The sequence below is a fragment of the Ranitomeya variabilis genome, chromosome 7 (assembly GCF_051348905.1).
Source record: "Ranitomeya variabilis isolate aRanVar5 chromosome 7, aRanVar5.hap1, whole genome shotgun sequence".
In the NCBI taxonomy this organism is placed as follows: Eukaryota; Metazoa; Chordata; class Amphibia; order Anura; family Dendrobatidae; genus Ranitomeya; species Ranitomeya variabilis.
The window spans coordinates 25,747,291-25,765,569 of record NC_135238.1 but is presented as its reverse complement, the minus strand read 5'-3'; the positions used below and the strand labels follow the sequence as shown (position 1 = coordinate 25,765,569).

Sequence of the window (18,279 nt, the reverse complement as noted above, 5' to 3'; positions counted from 1 at the left end):
CTGGGGCGCAGAGATTTGGGGCATGTTCTGCCCAGAGGAACCTCGATGCCTAAAACGGATCGGTTCCATAACTGATACAAGCGAAAGCAGAGGGGCCCCATTGATTGTTATTATGGGGTCCATCTGGGTTACGTTTGGTGTCAGTTTTTGGAATGGGGGAAGAAAAAAAAAAAAAAGTCCTGCATAGTAGGAGCCCCTCTACGTTGTTCACATCTGTTCTGCTAGAAAAAGCCGAATGCAGCGCTCAGTAGCCCCATAGGGAACGAACAGAGCGGCGGTCGGGCATGTTCACTGCTCCATACTTAGGGCGCAGTCAGATGGCCGTATAAATCAGACCGCAGAGCACGGACTGGCCGGCGGCTCTCCCCACCCGAGTGACCGCTTCATATAATTCTATGCAGCTGTCCGGCTCGGGTAGGGAGAGCTGCCGGCCAGTCCGAGCATTGTGAGTACACGGTTGTCTGAAAGCGTAAGGCCGGGGTCACACTTACGAGGGCAATGCGAGAAACTCATACGAGTCTCTTGCATCACTACCCGGCACTGCCGCCGTGTATTTCTCTGCAGCCGCACACTCCGGTCCCGAGTATTGATGTGAGAGACGCGCGCTGCACACGCAAGTCCGACCCCAGGGATAAAACAGGGATAAAAGTGTCCCTTTCTGCCAGTCGGTGAGGGTCCCTATGGTCGGACTCAACACATTATCACCGGACTAACCCTTTAATTTCAGGTCACTAGAACAAGGAACCTGTCTGAGAATTTGGGAACATTTTTTTTTTTTTTTAAAGAAGGTTTCATATATGGCCTCATTCAGACAGGCAGTTTTCACGGTTATGTTCTATCCGTGTTTTTTACAGATTGGACACGCACCCATTTTAGTCCCTGGGGCTTTCACATGTTCTTCTAATGGACTGACTGGCAAAAAAAAATAATATTCTCCATTTACCCTCCATTTATACCACCCGAATGCTGTCCGTTTTTATTTTTGCATACTAGAAAAATCCATAGCTTTCTTTTTTTTATTTTTGGGTGTACTGTATATATTCATGTAAGGGCTTGTTTTTTTTTTTTGTGCCGAGTTGTACTTTTGAATTACACCATGCACTTTACTATATAATTTTCTGAAAACAAGGAGAATATTACAAATGTAATAAAATGGTGTAAAAAGAAATACAATCCCACCGGTGTTTTTTTTTTGTGTGTGTGTTTTTGTTTTTACTACATTCATCATGTGCAAATAATGACCTGGAAACTTGATTTTCTTAGTCAGTGTGATTTATGTCAATGCCAAACTTGCAATTATTATTTTTTTCTATTGAAATGATGAAGAGAATTTCAGATTTTTGTAGAATAAATAATAAATATATATAAATATAATATATATAATTTTTTTTTTTTTTTTTTTTTTGCTTTTTCAGCACCATTTTCTGAGTTCCATAACATTATTACTTTCTGTTGGTGGAGCTAACTGAGGGCTGTGTTGTTTTTTTTTTTTGCATAATTTTATTTTATTTTTTATACCAACTAGGGGTACATACGAGGTGTCGGTCAATTCTTATTGCATCTTTTTAGGGCGGTGAGGTGACCAAAAAACTACAATTCCGGTGTTTTGACTATTTTTTTTTTTCTCCTTTAAAGTAAGGGTTAATTTATATATATTTTGAAAGACATTTGTGGATTCAATGATTACAAGTAAGCTTATTTTTTTCCCCCCTTTTTCCTTCTTTTTTTTAATGGGGGGGAAAATGGGAGTGATTTGAAATGTTGAATATATATATATATATATATATATATATATATATATATATATATATATATATATATATATATATATATATATATATATATATATATATATATATATATATATATATATATATATATATATATACTGTACTACCCGGCCTCGCCCGGGTTAATGACTGCTGTTAGCAAAATAGAATGTGTTAACAAAAATTTATTCTGCACACAAAAACCACAAAACAAATAGATAGAAATGTAATTATTAAAAGGCAAAAACTAAGCTAATAGAAGAATTTCACAACATATATTAGCTTTGTTATACTGAGAATGTCTTTGCTGCCTATATTAACCAATCAGAGCTCAGATTAATTAACTGTAGCAAAATAGAAGCTGAGCTGTGATTGGTTGCTATTGGCAGCCTGATAAATCCCCAGCCAACAGTAAGCCCTCCCCCCTGGCAGTATATATTAGCTCACACATACACATAATAGACTGGTCATGTGACTGACAGCTGCCGTATTTCCTATATGGTACATTTGTTGCTCTTGTAGTTTGTCTGCTTATTAATCAGATTTTTATTTTTGAAGGATAATACCAGACTTGTGTGTGTTTTAGGGCGAGTTTCATGTGTCAAGTTGTGTGTGTTGAGTTGCGTGTGGCGACATGCATGTAGCGACTTTTGTGAGATGAGTTTTGTGTGGCGACATGCGTGTAGCAACTTTTTGTGTGTCGAGTTGCATGTGACAGGTTAGTGTAGCAAGTTGTGTGCAGCAAGATTTGTGCATGGCGAGTTTTGCGCGTGGCGAGTTTTATGTGTGGTGCGTTTTGAGTATGTGCAAGTTTTGTGTGAGGCAACTTTTGCATATGGTGCAACTTTTGTACATGTGGCAATTTTTCTGTGTGTGCAAGTTTTGCATGAGGTGAGTTTTCCATGAGGTGAGTTTTGCGTGTGGCGAGTTTTGCGTGAGCCTAGTTTTACATATGGTGAGTTTTGCATGTAGCGAGTTTTGCGCGTGGCGAGTTTTGAGTGGTGACTTTTGTGTTTCGACTTTTATGTGGCGAGGTTGGTGTGTGTGTGGTGAAATGTGTGCTGAGGGTGGTATATGTGTTCGAGCACGTGGTAGTGTGTGGCGCATTTTGTGTGTGTGTTCATATCCCCGTGTGTGGTGAGTATCCCATGTCGGGGCCCCACCTTAGCAACTGTACGGTATATACTCTTTGGCGCCATCGCTCTCATTCTTTAAGTCCTCATTGTTCACATCTGGCAGCTGTCAATTTGCCTCCAACACTTTTCCCTTCACTTTTTCCCCATTATGTAGATAGGGGCAAAATTGTTTGGTGAATTGGAACGCGCGGGGTTAAAATTTTGCCTATGACGCTCTCGGGTTCCAGACGTGTGACTGTGCAAAATTTTGTGCCTGTAGCTGCGACGGTGCAGATGCCAATCCCAGACATACACACATACATACATACACACATTTAGCTTTATATATTAGATATACCTGTATGTAATCTCCTGTATATAGTATATACCTGTGTGTCATCTCACCTATATATATAGCATATACCTGTATGTCATCTCCTCCTCTATATAGTATATACCTGTGTGTCATCTCTCCTGTATATAGTATATATCTGTGTGTCATCTCCTCCTGTATATAGTATATACCTGTGTGTCATCTCCCCTGTAAATAGTATATACCTGTGTGTCATCTCCTCCTGTATATAGTATATACCTGTATGTCATCTCCTCCTGTATGTAGTATATATCTGTATGTCATCTCCTCCTGTATATACCTGTGTGTCATCTCCCCTGTAAATAGTATATACCTGTGTGTCATCTCCTCCTGTATATAGTATATATCTGTATGTCATCTCCTCCTGTATTAGACCTCGTTCACACCTTATTTGGTCAGTATTTTTACCTCAGTATTTGTAAGCTAAATTGGCAGCCTGATAAATCCCCAGCCTACAGGAAGCCCACCCCCTGGCAGTATATATTAGCTCACACATACACATAATAGACTGGTCATGTGACTGACAGCTGCCGGATTCCTATATGGTACATTTGTTGCTCTTGTAGTTTGTCTGCTTATTAATCAGATTTTTATTTTTGAAGGATAATACCAGACTTGTGTGTGTTTTAGGGCGAGTTTCGTGTGTCAAGTTGTGTGTGTTGAGTTGCGTGTGGCGACATGCGTGTAGCAACTTTTTGTGTGTCGAGTTGCATGTGACAGGTTAGTGTAGCAAGTTGTGTGCAGCAAGTTTTGTGCATGGCGAGTTTTGCGCATGGCGAGTTTTATGTGTGGTGCCTTTTGAGTATGTGCAATGTTGTGTATCCGCTTTTTGGGCTCCCCTGGTGGTTGCTGGTGGTACTGGTGACTTGTTTGCACTTTGCTTCTTCTGTTCACCTGCTTCCATCAGTGTTTGGGAGTTTCCTATTTAGCCTTGCTCTCCAGTCATTTCCTTGCCGGTCATCATTGTAACCAGAGCCTTCGGTTGCATGTTCCTGCTACTAGTCTGCTGATCAGCTAAGTGGACTTTGTCCTTTTGTTTTGTACCTTTTGTCCAGTTTGCAGTTTTTGTAATTCTCTGTAGCTGGAAGCTCTTGCGGGCTGAAATTGCCACTCCTGTGTCATGAGTTGACACAGGAGTCTTAAAGTAATTTCAGGATGGTTTTTGAAAGGGTTTTCAGTTGACCGTGAAGTCCTCTTTTGTATCCTTCTGCTATCTAGTAAGTGGACCTCTCTTTGCTAAATCTACTTTCATACTGTGTATGTCTTTTCCTCTTAATTCACCGTTATTACATGTGGGGGGCTGCTATCATCTTTTGGGGTATTTCCCTAGAGGTAAGCCAGGTCTGTTTCTTCCTCTACCAGGCGTAGTTAGTCCTCCGGCTGGCGCGTGGCATATAGGAAGCCGTAGGTATGCTCCCTGGCTACTGTTAGTTGTGTGGTAGATTTAGCTCACGGTCAACTCGAGTTTCCATCACCCGAGAGCTCGTTCGTTACTTATGTGTTTTTTTACGTTCCCTTGCCATTGGGAACCATGACAGTGCAAGTTTTGTGTGAGGCAACTTTTGCATGTGTTGCAACTTTTGTGCATGTGGCAATTTTTCCGCGTGTGCAAGTTTTCCGTGTGGCGAGTTTTCCATGTGGCGAGTTTTGCACGTGTGGCGAGTTTTGAGCGGCGACTTTTGTGTTTCGACTTTGATGTGGCGAGGTTGGTGTATGTGTGGGGAAATGTGCGCTGAGGGTGGTATATGTGTTCGAGCACGTGGTAGTGTGTGGCGCATTTTGTGTGTGTGTTCATATCCCCGTGGTGGTGTGGTGATTATCCCATGTTGGGGCCCCACCTTAGCAACTGTACAGTATATACTCTTTGGCGCCATCGCTCTTGTTCTTTAAGTCCCCCTTGTTCACATCTGGCAGCTGTTAACTTGCCTCCAACACTTTTCCTTTCATTTTTTCCCCATTATGTAGATAGGGGCAAAATTGTTTGGTGAATTGGAAAGCGCGGGGTTAAAATTTCACCTCACAACATAGCTTTGACGCTCTCGGGGTCCAGACGTGTGACTGTGCAAAATTTTGTGCCTGTAGCTGCGACGGTTCAGATGCCAATCCCGGACATACACACACACACACACACACACACACACACACACACACACACACACACACACACACACACACACACACACACACACACACACACACACACACACACACACTCAGCTTTGTATATTAGATATATTTTTCCGTTACGGGACATAAACCTGCGATTGTTTGATCACTTGTATTATATACTTTAGTACTGTAGTATTGCCATTATACCTGTGGCTGAGCTTCACAGTAGTACCAAGATGGTACAGATTACAGACACTGGGGCTTTCAGCAAGCCCCAGATGTCATTATGGCCCAGCAAGCCCCCGCGTTTATGTCACTGAGTGCTGATTGGCATTTACATGGAACGTGCACCGATGCTTCCTCCGTACTGACTCCACTGTCAGAGATAACTAGCAGCATCTAAATGGTTAACAGCCACAGCCAGAACTGTTAGGTCTCTCTCACTTGCGATGAAATCTGACAGATGCTACCCGATTTACAAAAAATCTGATTGCATTCAGACCAATGTTATTCAATGATTCAGTGCTCATCTGTAATTTATTTATTTATTTATTTATTTATTTAAATAATCTCTGATCGGATTGCGATCAGACTGATAAAAATTCACAGCGTGCTGCAAGTGGATGCAAATTTCGTATTGTAATCGCCAATACAAGTCAATGGGAGCAAGGAAAAAAATCGCACGGCACTTGCTCGTGTTCCGCCCAATTTTTTTATGCACTCAATTTATAGGATACCTGAGATTTCATCAGCCGAGCACAGTAAACTCACAGCATGACCCGTCAGAAAAGAACGTATTTAAACATAGAATAGATCTCTACAAATATGTGTGTCGTATATATTTAGTGCAGTTCGTGTGTAGTTTAATGTTCATGTATTTAATAAATCAATAAATTACAGAAAAGAATGGCGTGTGATCCTCCGAAATTCTGTAAAGCAGACAGAGGTAAAACTTTCTAAACCCTGGGCTTGATGTCAGCTGCCAATACAAAGCTGACCTCAACCCCAACCTCATCACCCCACTTGCCAATGCCCCAGGGCAAGTGGGAAGAGCGGAGGCTAAGCACCAGAATTGCCGCATTTTATGGATGCGCCATTTCTGGGGCGGCTCAGAGCTGATGTTTTTAGTCTGTGTGGGAGGGCCAGTATCCATTGCCCCTTCTTATGCAATTAATATAGCCCTCAGCCATCTGCTTAGGCTTTGCTACTTATTATAGGAAGGCCCCATGAGATAGATAGATAGATATATATATATATATATATATATATATATTATAATCTCACTAAAGCCTAAGTATACAACTGTGAGCTGATATTAATAGCCTGGGAAGCTCCATGTTAATTACTCCTTTCTCAGGCTAATAAACATCAGCCCCTAGCTGTCCGCTTTCCCTCTGCTGGTTAACAAAAATTTCGAGGGGTCACCACTCAATTTTTTTTTCTTTAATTTATTGATTTCTTACTTAAATGCATGTACAGTAAGCTACACACACACACGCACACACACTGCACTAATTATATATGTCACTCACATATATCTATTTATTTATCGACAGTGGGGAAAATAAGTGTTTGATACACTATCGATTTTGCAAGTTTTTCTACCTGCAAAGAATGAAGAGGTCTGTAATTTTTATTGTAGGTACACTTTAACTGTGATAGAATGTAAACAAAAAAAACCAGAAAATAACATTGTATGATTATTACATAATTAATTTGCATTTTATTGCATGAAATAAGTATTTGATACAATAGAAAAGCAGAGCTTAATATTTGGTACAGAAACCTTTCTTTGCAATTTACAGAGGTGAGATGTTTCCTGTAGTTCTTGACCAGGTTTGCGCACACTGCAGCAGGGATTTTGGGCCCCTCCTCCATACAGATCTTCTCCTGATGTTTCAGGGCAACATTGAGTTTCAGCTCCCTACAAAAAACTTCTATTGGGTTCTGGTCTGGTCACTGGCTAGGCCACTCCAGGACCTTGAAATGCTTCTTACGTAGCCACTCTTTTTTTGCCCTGGCTTTGTTTTTCGGGTCATTGTCATGCTGGAAGACTCAGCCACGAACCATCTTCAATACTCTTACTGAGGGAAGGAGGTTGTTGGCCAAAATCTTGTAATGCATGACCCCATCCATCCACCCTTCAATACATAGCAGATGTCCTGTCCCCTTTGCAGAACAGTACCCCCAAAGTATGATGTTTCCCCCACCATGCTTCACAGTTGGGATGATGTTTTTGGGGTTGTACTCATCCTTCTTCTTCCTCCAAACACGGCGAGTGGAGTTGATAACAAAATGTTCTCTTTTGGTCTCATCTGACATGACCTTCTCCCATGCCTCCTCTGGATCATCCAGATGGTCATTGGCGAACTTCAAATTGGCCTGGACATGTCCTGGTGAGCAGGGGGACCTTGGGTGTCCTGCAGGATTTTGATCCATGACGACGCAGTGTGTTACTAACGGTAATGTTTGAAACTATGGTCCCAGCTCTCTTAGGGTCATTGACCAGGTCCTCCCGTGTAGTTCTGAGCTGATTACTGACCTTTCTCAGAATCATCATCCCACGAGGCGAGATCTTGCATGCTGCCCCAGACCGAGGAAGATTGACAGTCATCATGTTTTTTTTTTTTTTCCAATTTTTAATAATTGTGCCAACAGTTGTTGCCTTCTGCCCAAGCTGCTTGCCTATTGTCCTGTAGCCCATCCCAGCTTTTGTGCAGGTCTACAATTTTGTCCCTGGTGTCCTTAGACAGCTTTTTGGTCTTGGCCATGGTGGAGAGGTTGGAGTGTGATTGAGTGTGTGGACAGGTGTCTTTTATACAGGTAAGGAGTGCAGAGTAGGAGGCTTCTTACGGGAAAACTAAAGTGCAATTTAATTATGTAAGAATCATACAATGTGATTTTCTGGTTTTTATTTTTAGATTCTGTCTCTCACAGGTGAAGTGTACCTACGATAAAAATTATAGACCTCTCCATTCTTTGTATGTGGGAAAACTTGCAAAATCGGCAGTGAATCCAATACTTATTTCCCCACTGTAGAATATTTACTGTGTTTTACTTTAATGACATTCTATGTAAAAGCTAATGTTAAAATCGCATCACATATTCATATCATATACAGATGCTAGGTGAGAAAAATCGCATTATACTCGCATGACAATTGAATGACGCTCATCGGACTGACTTTTTAACCACTAGTGTGATTCCGGCCTTAGGGACAGATTTTGGTTATGTATCATAGTCGGCATCAGACATGTGAAGAAATCTCAGCTCCCGAGCCCCCTACACACATGCAGACCACTACCCAGGATGTCAAATCGAGAAAGGGTTAAAAGGATCTTCTGGTAATACACTGACTATTCAGGATCCGAACCTCTACAATCTTCACCGATCAGCACAGCATTACATTTCTGCCATCTTTTTTTTTTTTATATTTATATTACCCTCTCTGCATTTCATATCTACAAGCAAAATCTCGCATAATTGTATTAACCCTCCGCTTCCTTTGCGTTAGTCCTTTCAGCCTTTTTTTTTTTTTTTTTTTTTTTGATGGCTTGATATAACGAGAATCAGGATAATTCAGGAAAGGAGAACTAAGGACAACGAAGCTCTAAAAATAAGCAGATGCGACATGGGAGCTGGGCACCGAGTCCTCCCACGCCGAGCTCATGTAAATGTAGACCTGCTGTTAGTATTTGTGCCCTCGTGATGTAAAATTTCCGGAGTTTTGTCTGTACGGCCATGTCGTAATAATCTCATTTCCTCCTGCATTTCCTGTACTACAAGTCATCTCGTGGCTGTTACCCGGACAGAACCCAGCAATGATGGCGGGTCCAAACACCATAGTATATTGCTTCTGATGGACTTTACCTCAGCTGTATGAAGGCACCATATGGCGGCACATCTCCTCTATACATAAACTGTGTGTGTGTGCCGCCATATCAGCTCATGTTTGCTGCCTGGTAATGGCCTTCTTACATGATAATTTCTATGGCTTTTTTGTCCTTTGCAGATTGTCAGGTGACACAAAACACATAATCCCATGGAAAGTTTTTGTGAGGTAAAACTGTAGCTGACATACATGTGGTTGGCATCCTTTAGTAATCTGCTGGCGTGTGTGGCCGTGACCTGGAAGTCCAAAGTAAAATATTTTTAGTGTTTTGAGATATAAATTATATGTACTGTCACCAGCAGAGAAAATGAGTGAACGGCACCAGGGTTAATAGTCCATATGCATAGTAAGTCGGATCCTTCTACATGAAGATCAGTGGTAATATGCAAGCGGTGATGCGGCTCTCACCCAGTTTCTCTGAAAAATACTGCGCCCCGCCAGAAGCTTCATGGCCGAGCAGTTGCATGTAGTCGTACATCACCAAGCACAATGCCAATCGATGGATGGAGTGGTGTAAAGCTGCCACCACTGGACTCTGGAGGAGACGTGTTCTGTGCAGTGACAGATCACACTACTCTATCTGGCGTCTGATGGAGGAGTCTGGGTTTGGTGATTCCAGGAAAACGTTACCCCCTGACTGCATTGTGCCCGCTGTACAGATGGTGGAGAGATAATACTATGGGCTGTTATCAGGGGTTAGCCTCAGCCCCTTGGTTTCAGTGAAGGGAAATCTTAATTTTTCAGCTCAAGACATTATGGACAATTGTAGGAACACTTTGGTGAAGACCCTTTTTCTGTTCCCCATGACTGTGCCCAGTGCACAAGGTCCATTAAAATATGAAGGGGGAGGTTGGTGTGGACTCCTGACCTCATCCCCAACCAACCCATGGATGAGGTAGAGCAGAGATTGTGAATTCAGCTTCTCCCCATCATCCGTATCTGACCTCACAAATGCTCTTCTGGACGAGGGAGCAAAAATTTCCACACACTCCTCCAAAATATTATAGAAATCCTTCCCAGAAGAGCGGGAGCCGTTATATCTGCGGAGGGGCGACTCCATATTAGGCCGGTTTCACATGTCAGTGTCTCCGGTACGTGTAGTGACAGTTTTCTCACGTACCGGAGACACTGACACATGTAGACAAATTAAAATGAATGTGTCTCTGCAGATATCAGTGATTTTTCCCGGACCGTGTGTCCGTTTTCAAAACACGGAGACATGTCAGTGTTCGTGGGAGGAACGCACGGATCACACAGACCCATTAAAGTCAATGGGTCCGTGTAAACACGTACCGCACACGGATGCCGTCCGTGTGACATCCGTGTGCATTTTTCCTGTCATAGGGTTAAAATTGTAAAAATTGTTGCAATATAATGACACACGGACAGCACATGGACAGCACACGGACCTTAAAAACGTACTCACGGACATCACACGGATGACCTACGTGAGCACAGGGACATGGATAACTCCGGTACCGTTTTCTCCGGTACCGGAATTATCTGGATGTGTGAGACTGGCCTTAATGTCTATGGTAAGATGGGAGGTCAGGAAAGCTCCTGGAGGTGTAATGTGGAGGAGGCACATACTTTTCTCCATATAGTGTATATACCACGCCTGTCAATTAGAAGTTCATGTGTAGCCACTCTCTCTAGATGGATTTTTGGAAAAGAGAAATGAAGTCAATTAATGTACTGATGCAATAAGCGCTATATAACCTGTGACACCGCGTCCATCCAGTGCCACCAAATAAAGCGCAAATACTGGTGTCAGTGACCAAAAATAAAAGCTCCATACAACGTCCAACCATATTTGACTGTGACGAGAGCACAGACCTGCCGGATCTAGGGAAGGGGATGTGGGGGCCGATAATATCTCAGGCTCTGGGGCAAATACCCCAGTTGCCTCTACCATAGCCCGGCCCTAATTAATGGTAGGATAAAGATTCTTAGTGGTACATTAGTAGCCGTTCTGCCTCCCAATACTCCGGAGGTGATGAGAGAGAATACCGCGGCAGAACAATGGCTGCCATATCGCCATGTGTTTTATACATATTGTGATCCTATATGTCGCCGTTCATCTTTAGGGCTGGATTACGGACATTGGCGGTGTATCTACTTCTACCAGTGGGAACAACATCAGATGTGGACACAGACGTATTGTGTACAGCACTGACAGTCCAGGTACGTGACCATCGGTGCTGCGCTCTATGGCGGCCATTGGACTTCCATAATACACCTGTATGGAGGCATCACAATATGGAAAGCAGTATAACAAGTAGCGCTGATCAATTCCTCCTTATTACAGGAATCAGAAAATTACCTATAGTTAAGATTGGGTTTTTATGTTAAATATTTTTTTTTTATTTTTTATTTTTTTAAATAACGCTGTCCATATTAGAAGTAAAACAAAATGTACAATTTTCACACTGGCCACTTAGCCTAATATAGACTGTTTGGAAAGGTGACTATGAATAGAGGGGGAGGAGGTGAGCTGTGATATCACCTGTTGTGAATGGTGGATCCTGTGTTTTCTACTGTATATGGAGGTGTTATTAGTCATTGTACAGGAGGAGGAGGTGAGCTGTGACATCATCTATTGTGAATGGTGGATCCTGTGTTATCTACTGTATATAGAGGTGTTATCAGTCATTGTACAGGAGAAGGAGGTGAGCTGTGACATCTCCTATTGTGAATGGTGGATCCAGTGCTATCTACTGTATATAGAGGTGTTATCAGTCATTGTACAGGAGGGGGAGGAGGTTAGCTGTGACATCACCTATTGTGAATATATATGTGCTACCTGTCATTTTAATCTTGCCTTTGATGATAATGAGACTGCTGAAAAGTCTTCTGTATGGGACAGGGAGAGTGAGCCTATTATTGGGTCAAACGGCAAATTTTCAAATTGCTAGATATATAATATAAAATAATTAAAAAAAAAATCATGGAAAAAAACTAATAACAATAAAATCTAATTTAAATACTGCGTTATTTTCGGATAATACCTTTCATTTGCTGTCAGCTGTCCATGATGGGAAGTGACCTGTTAGCTCTGGGTGTCTCTGCTGCCATGTCACAGTAGTTGTTCCTACTTTGAGTGGATCCATATAATTGTTTGTGTTTATGGTCTAACCTTTCTCTGATGTTTCTTGTGCTGAGCGCCATCTGCAATGTCTGGACCGGCCGCAGGACTATTGACCCCAACTCAATAGCCTCCTCTATGCCTGTTTGTACATTGAGGTTTGGTCAGGAGACCAACCACTGGTTCCGACCTAGCGATCACAGGGAATGTCTGACAGATGAAATCGGCCTCATTGTGATATGTATTGTAGTCAGATCAAAATCGCGATCTGTCAATATTTTTGCATTTGATTAATTCATCCTCATATGTGATTTATTTTCAGGGGTGCTGGGGCTGACCTCTCTACAGGTGGAGCAAGGAGAGAAGAGGAAGATATCCCGGCTGCATTGTCACTCAGGTGGGCGCTACGTTGGGATGAACGGTTTTGTCAATCCCTTTATCAATTCACTTTGTCCCCCGTGGTGCAATAAAGGGGTGTCGATGGGTTATCAAGGTAGTTGGGGGCCTACTTTAAGCCCCCATGATTGCTATCTCTTGGTACTCCAGAAGTATTAAAGTATGTCATCAAATAATTGCATGTCGCAATAATCGCCTGCCATGGTGCCCCCTGGTGCAAATATACGGTACATAAATATATATATTTAACCCTCCCTTATATATTTACTTTGTAGTTCACAGTTTTCAGTTCTGGTTGTAGGATGTTATTTGTTGCACATGCGCCCCATTATGTCTCCTTCTCACCCGTTTTCTATTTCTCCCGCAGACGTGGTGACGGATTTTGCGTTTTCACCATTTGATGACGATCTCCTGGCCACTGGATCTGCGGACCAGTCTGTGAGTGATGACGCTCAAAAAATCTGAAATAAAAAAAAAAAAAAAAAAAAAAGCGAGACCTGTAACTTTTTTCCGTTGATAGGACTTGTCTTTTTGCACTTTGAGCTGACATCTATGTTGACACCACTTTGGGGTAGATATGGTGTTTTGGTTGCTTTGTATTTACATTTTTTTTTTTTTTTTTTTTTTTTTTTAGGAAGTGCACAAAAAAATGGCAATTCTGATGTTCAGATTCATCTTTTCGGCATTTAACGCGCTGTTTAAGTTATTTTATATTTTCCTAGATTGGACTTTTTTTGGTCACAATGCCAAATATATTATTATTTTTTTTCCTTCTTGGAGAAACGATGCAGGAGCTTCTAATCAAACACTGCAAAGCTGAGATATAGCTCTGTCCTTCCCAGCTATGTTGCATTACCCTCCTTATTATATTGATGGCCGTACCACACAATACAAGCACATTTTACCATTTACCTTTCGTTTCTCCCCTAATTCCTCATAGATTGTAACTTTCGAGCATGACTCTCTCTCCTCTTGGTATCTGTTTAATTATATGTTACTCTCTAATGTCTTTTTTGTCAGTACAAGTCCCCTAAGAAATGTTAAAGAGCTGCGGAATATATTGGGGCAATAGAAATTTTTAAAAATATGTATAAATATATATATTTTTTTGTCCCCTTAGGGGACTTGAACCTGCAACACACAGAGGCAGATCTGCTAGTGTCCATTACAATATCAATACAGGTTTTCAAAATCCGGTTATATATAATGTCTCCATTCACTGACTGCAAGCAGAGATCCTACGCACTGTAAAGCTCGTTAATATCCAGGCGTATTAATAAGTAATTTGAAATTTTGTTTTGTAGGTGAAATTGTGGCGCTTGTCAGAGACTGGCGATGTGGGCGACTCTGCGGCGACTCTGACGGTGAAAGGCGGCCATGTGAAAGCTCTGCAGTTCCATCCATCCGCTGATGCCCTGCTTGTCTCCGCGGCTGGCAAATCCGTACAAGTCTGGGATCTCTCCAGAGACTCTGCCCTCGCCGGTAAGGGCAGATACACCTCCAAAACTGTTCTGAATCAGCATGTTTTTTTTTTTTCAATTTAACACCCTAAATGACTAATTTGTATAAACATAAAGCACATATATATTTGTTGTTTAAAACATATAAATATTGAATTATTTTCTTACTTAATGTTCCCTTATTTTAATATATATGTCCATTATTTCTTCCTCAGAGCTGCATCACATTATTAATAAATATATTATACCCTGTATACACGAGTATAAGTCGAGACCCCTAATTTTGCCACAAAACTGGGAAAACTTATGTAACAACTCTGCTGGCATCACTACATGACCTCCCGTCCCTCGCACACCATCTTACTCACTGCTCCAGGTCATGTTGTGTTCTGTCTGTTGCCAGCTCCATATTCTGTGCCTCTGTTCTCTGCATGCTTCCTGGCTGTGTGCATAGGGGGGCGGCGCCAGAACTCTCTGGTTCTTATGGAATCAGGGCGCACCTGTCTAATCTGTTCCTGACCAATTACCAAGAGGCCTCCAGTATTTAGGGCAGCTTCACCCTGTGGACTGGGCCTGTGCAATGTGTTAACTCAGTTATTGTTTTGCTTCTGAGTTGCCAGGCCTTGCTCTGTGTTCCTCCTTCTCTGGAGGCTCTACTCTTAGCTTTGCCTTGTTCTTGTTGGCCTGCCCTCCAGGAGGCTGTATATCCTGGTCTCTGTGTCTGTGTCCTTGCTTTGCCTTGTTTTGGTCTGTCCGCCATCCAGGAGGCAGTATATCCTGGTCCCTGTGTCTTTGTGCTTGTGCCTTGTCTCGTTCCATTACCTTGTCTGAACTTTGTCCTATCTCTGTCTCCCTGTCTGTGGCTTCTTTCCCTGCTGTGTCTTTCTTTGTGTCCTCTCTGTTTGCTTATGCTCCGCACTCTTGCGGCTCTGCCTGCTCTGTACCCTTGAGACTTTGCCTGTGCTCTGCTCTCTTGCAGCTTTACCTCTGCTCCACACTCCTGCGGTTCTGCTCCATTCAGTTCTGCTCCATTCCTGTTGCTGCAGGAATCTCTTGCTGCAGCTCCTCTCCGCATTCCTTGCGGTTCCGCTCTGCTTGGCTTCTGCTGCTGCAGAAATCTCTTGCTGCTCTATCGCTCCTATGTGCAGGCTTGCGGTTCTCTTCCTGTGTGAACAGGTCCCAACCTGTTCCTTCATACTCCTTTCCTTCCGGCTTGTTTCCTTACCTGCACCTCCTGTGTGAACAGGTCCCTTCCTGTTCCTTCATACACCACACCAACCAGCCCTGTGTCTCTGCCGTGCCTGCCAGCCCTGTGTCTCTGCCGTGCCTGCCAGCCCTGTGTCTCTGCCGTGCCTGCCAGCCCTGTGTCTCTGCCGTGCCTGCCAGCCCTGTGTCTCTGCCGTGCCTGCCAGCCCTGTGTCTCTGCCGTGCCTGCCAGCCCTGTGTCTCTGCCGTGCCTGCCAGCCCTGTGTCTCTGCCGTGCCTGCCAGCCCTGTGTCTCTGCCGTGCCTGCCAGCCCTGTGTCTCTGCCGTGCCTGCCAGCTCTGTGTCTCTGCCGTGCCTGCCAGCCCTGTGTCTCTGCCGTGCCAGCCTACTCGTCTGAGTTTCATCCGTGCTCATCTGCTAGTCCTGACTGATGCCCGCACCTGTCCTAATGTTCCTGTTCTCCAAGTGGGATCAGCAGCCACAGCCAGACACCACCCTGGAGTAGCACCTGGCAGCTGCCTGCTGCACAAGTCTGATCTCACCATCAGAGGCTCCAGCGAAGACCAAGGCAGCTGTCATAGTCACGCCCCTTCCAGGGGTAGTTTGGTTCGTGGCACAGTGGGGCCACAAACCACCCGAGCTCACGCCCACCAGTCAGGGCGCGAGCGTGACAACTTATTGACTCGAGTATAAGCCTAGGGTGAAAAATGCAGCAGCTACCGGTAAATGTCAAAAATAAAAATAGGTACCAATAAAAGTAAAATTAATTGAGACATCAGTAGTCTAAGGCTAGGTTCACATTGCGTTAACAGCAGCCCGTTAAACACATACGTTAATTGGCTGCTGTTAACGCAAGTGCCGGAATGGGAGCGCGTTAGCGCAGATAGAGCAACTGCTAGCTCTATCTGCGCTAGCGTTGACAGACCTGGAAACGCTGCAGCCCGCGTCTCGGGGTCCGTCACTCAATGACGGCACATCGCTAGCGCACGCCCATTGTGGGCGTGCGCTAGCGATGCGTCCGACATTGGATTAAATGGCGGCGTTATCGGACTGCGTTACACCGCGTTATGCCGCGGTGTAACGTAGTCTGTCTAACGGACAGGTTCAACGCAGTGTGAACCCAGCCTTAGTGTTTTTGAATATCCATATTGAATCAGGAGCACCATATAATGCTCCATACAGTTCATGATGGGCCCCATAAGATACTCCATATTAACATATGCCCCATGTAATGCTGCACAAAGGTTAATAATGGCCCCATAAGATGCTCCATAGAAAATGTGCCCCATATAATGCTGCATAAAGGTTGATTATTGCCCCATAAGATGCTCCATAGACACATTTGACCCATACAATGCTGCACAATTCTTGATTATGGCCCCATAAAATGCTCAATTGAGACATTTGCCCCATACAATGCTGCATAAAGGTTGATTATTGCCCCATAAGATTCTCCATACAGACATTTTCCCCACACAATGCTGCACAAATGCTGATTATGGCCCCATAAAATGCTCCATAGAAACATTTGCCCCATATGCTGTTGCTGCGATTTAAAAAACAAAAACATCACATACTCGCCTCTCGTCGCTCAGGCCCCCAGCACTTGCAATATTCACCTGTCCCCGTTCCACCGTCGGGCGCCACTCTGTCTTCCGCGTCCTCTGCACTGACTGTTCAGGCAGAGGGCGCGCACTATACACGTCATTGCAACCTCTGACCTGAACAGTCACTGTAGAGGAAGCGGAAGACGGAGCGGCGCCCGGCGGTGGAACGGGGACAGGTGAATATTGTGCAGTGCTCACCCTCCCCATTATATACTCTGCTTCTTTCTTACAGATGGTCTCCGGGCGCTGACAGCTTCTTCCTGCGTTGAGCGGTCACATGGTACCGCTCATTACAGTAATGAATATGTGGCTCCACCCCTGTGGGAGTGGAGTCGCGTCCATATTCATTACTGTAATGAGCGGTACCATGTGACCGCTCAACGCTGGTAGAAGCTGTCAGCGCCTGGAGACCATCGGAGATTCTGGGACCTTGCCAGGAGCAGGTGAATATGTGACAGCCGCCGCACCACCTGCCCCGCCGCTCCCCCCTCCCCCGCCGACAATGATTCGAGTATTAGCAGAGAGGGGCACTTTCAGCCTAAAAAAATGGGCTGAAAATCTCGGCTTATACTTGAGTATATACGGTGTGTGTATGTATGTGTATATATATATTAGTCCTTGATTGATTTTCTCTTAGTGTAGAACTTGTGAACATAATCTAGCTTATTGTCGTTTGTGTTTTTTAGAATTTAAGCGCAATTCAATTTATTTATTTTTTATTAAAAAAATTTCAAATTCTTTTTTTCATATATTTTTATTACATTTTTTTTTTTTTTTTTTTTTATACCCGATCATTACCATTTTATTGTTTATTTAACACTGCACAAGAGTTACCCCAGACATTTTATGTTGTCACCATCAGACCCAATAATCCAACTGAAGACAGGAGACTGCCTTGATTAAGAATGACTATGGCAAACAGCGGCTTGACTGTCCCGGGTCAGAGCTTTCTCCGATCCCACCCGTCAGAGCAGCAGCTCGGCAGTCATTAGCCAGTCTTGCACCTATTGCAGGACGGCATGCGACACCCATGCATTGCTGTAAAATAGAAATGACCCTATAAGGCTTCTTAAAGGGGTTTTTCTGTCTGAATGTACATATCTGCAGACGTTTGTATCTGGTTTGAATTCATGTAGAACTTTTTTGCCCTTGACTTGCAATACCAGACACTTTCTTGTAGGGGAGTGGCGCCATTTCTGGAATATGGAAAACAAAAAAAAACCCTTGTTTGTAAGACTTTTTTTTTTTTTTTCCCTTCTTCCAGGAA

The 18,279-nt window shown here is 43.4% G+C and overlaps 1 protein-coding gene across 4 annotated transcripts in view; it reads left to right on the top strand.

Annotated features, from left to right (window-relative positions):
* PAM16 (presequence translocase associated motor 16) overlaps positions 1-18,279 on the top strand; it is a 114,456-nt gene that overhangs the window by 799 nt on the left and 95,378 nt on the right. For all 4 annotated transcript variants that reach the window (XM_077274617.1, XM_077274614.1, XM_077274613.1 and 1 more), the window contains 4 exons: positions 11,346-11,442; positions 12,666-12,740; positions 13,107-13,177; positions 14,044-14,221. In XM_077274617.1, coding sequence (XP_077130732.1) covers positions 11,346-11,442; positions 12,666-12,740; positions 13,107-13,177; positions 14,044-14,221 — 421 coding nt within the window. The remainder of the gene's footprint in view (positions 1-11,345; positions 11,443-12,665; positions 12,741-13,106; positions 13,178-14,043; positions 14,222-18,279) is intronic.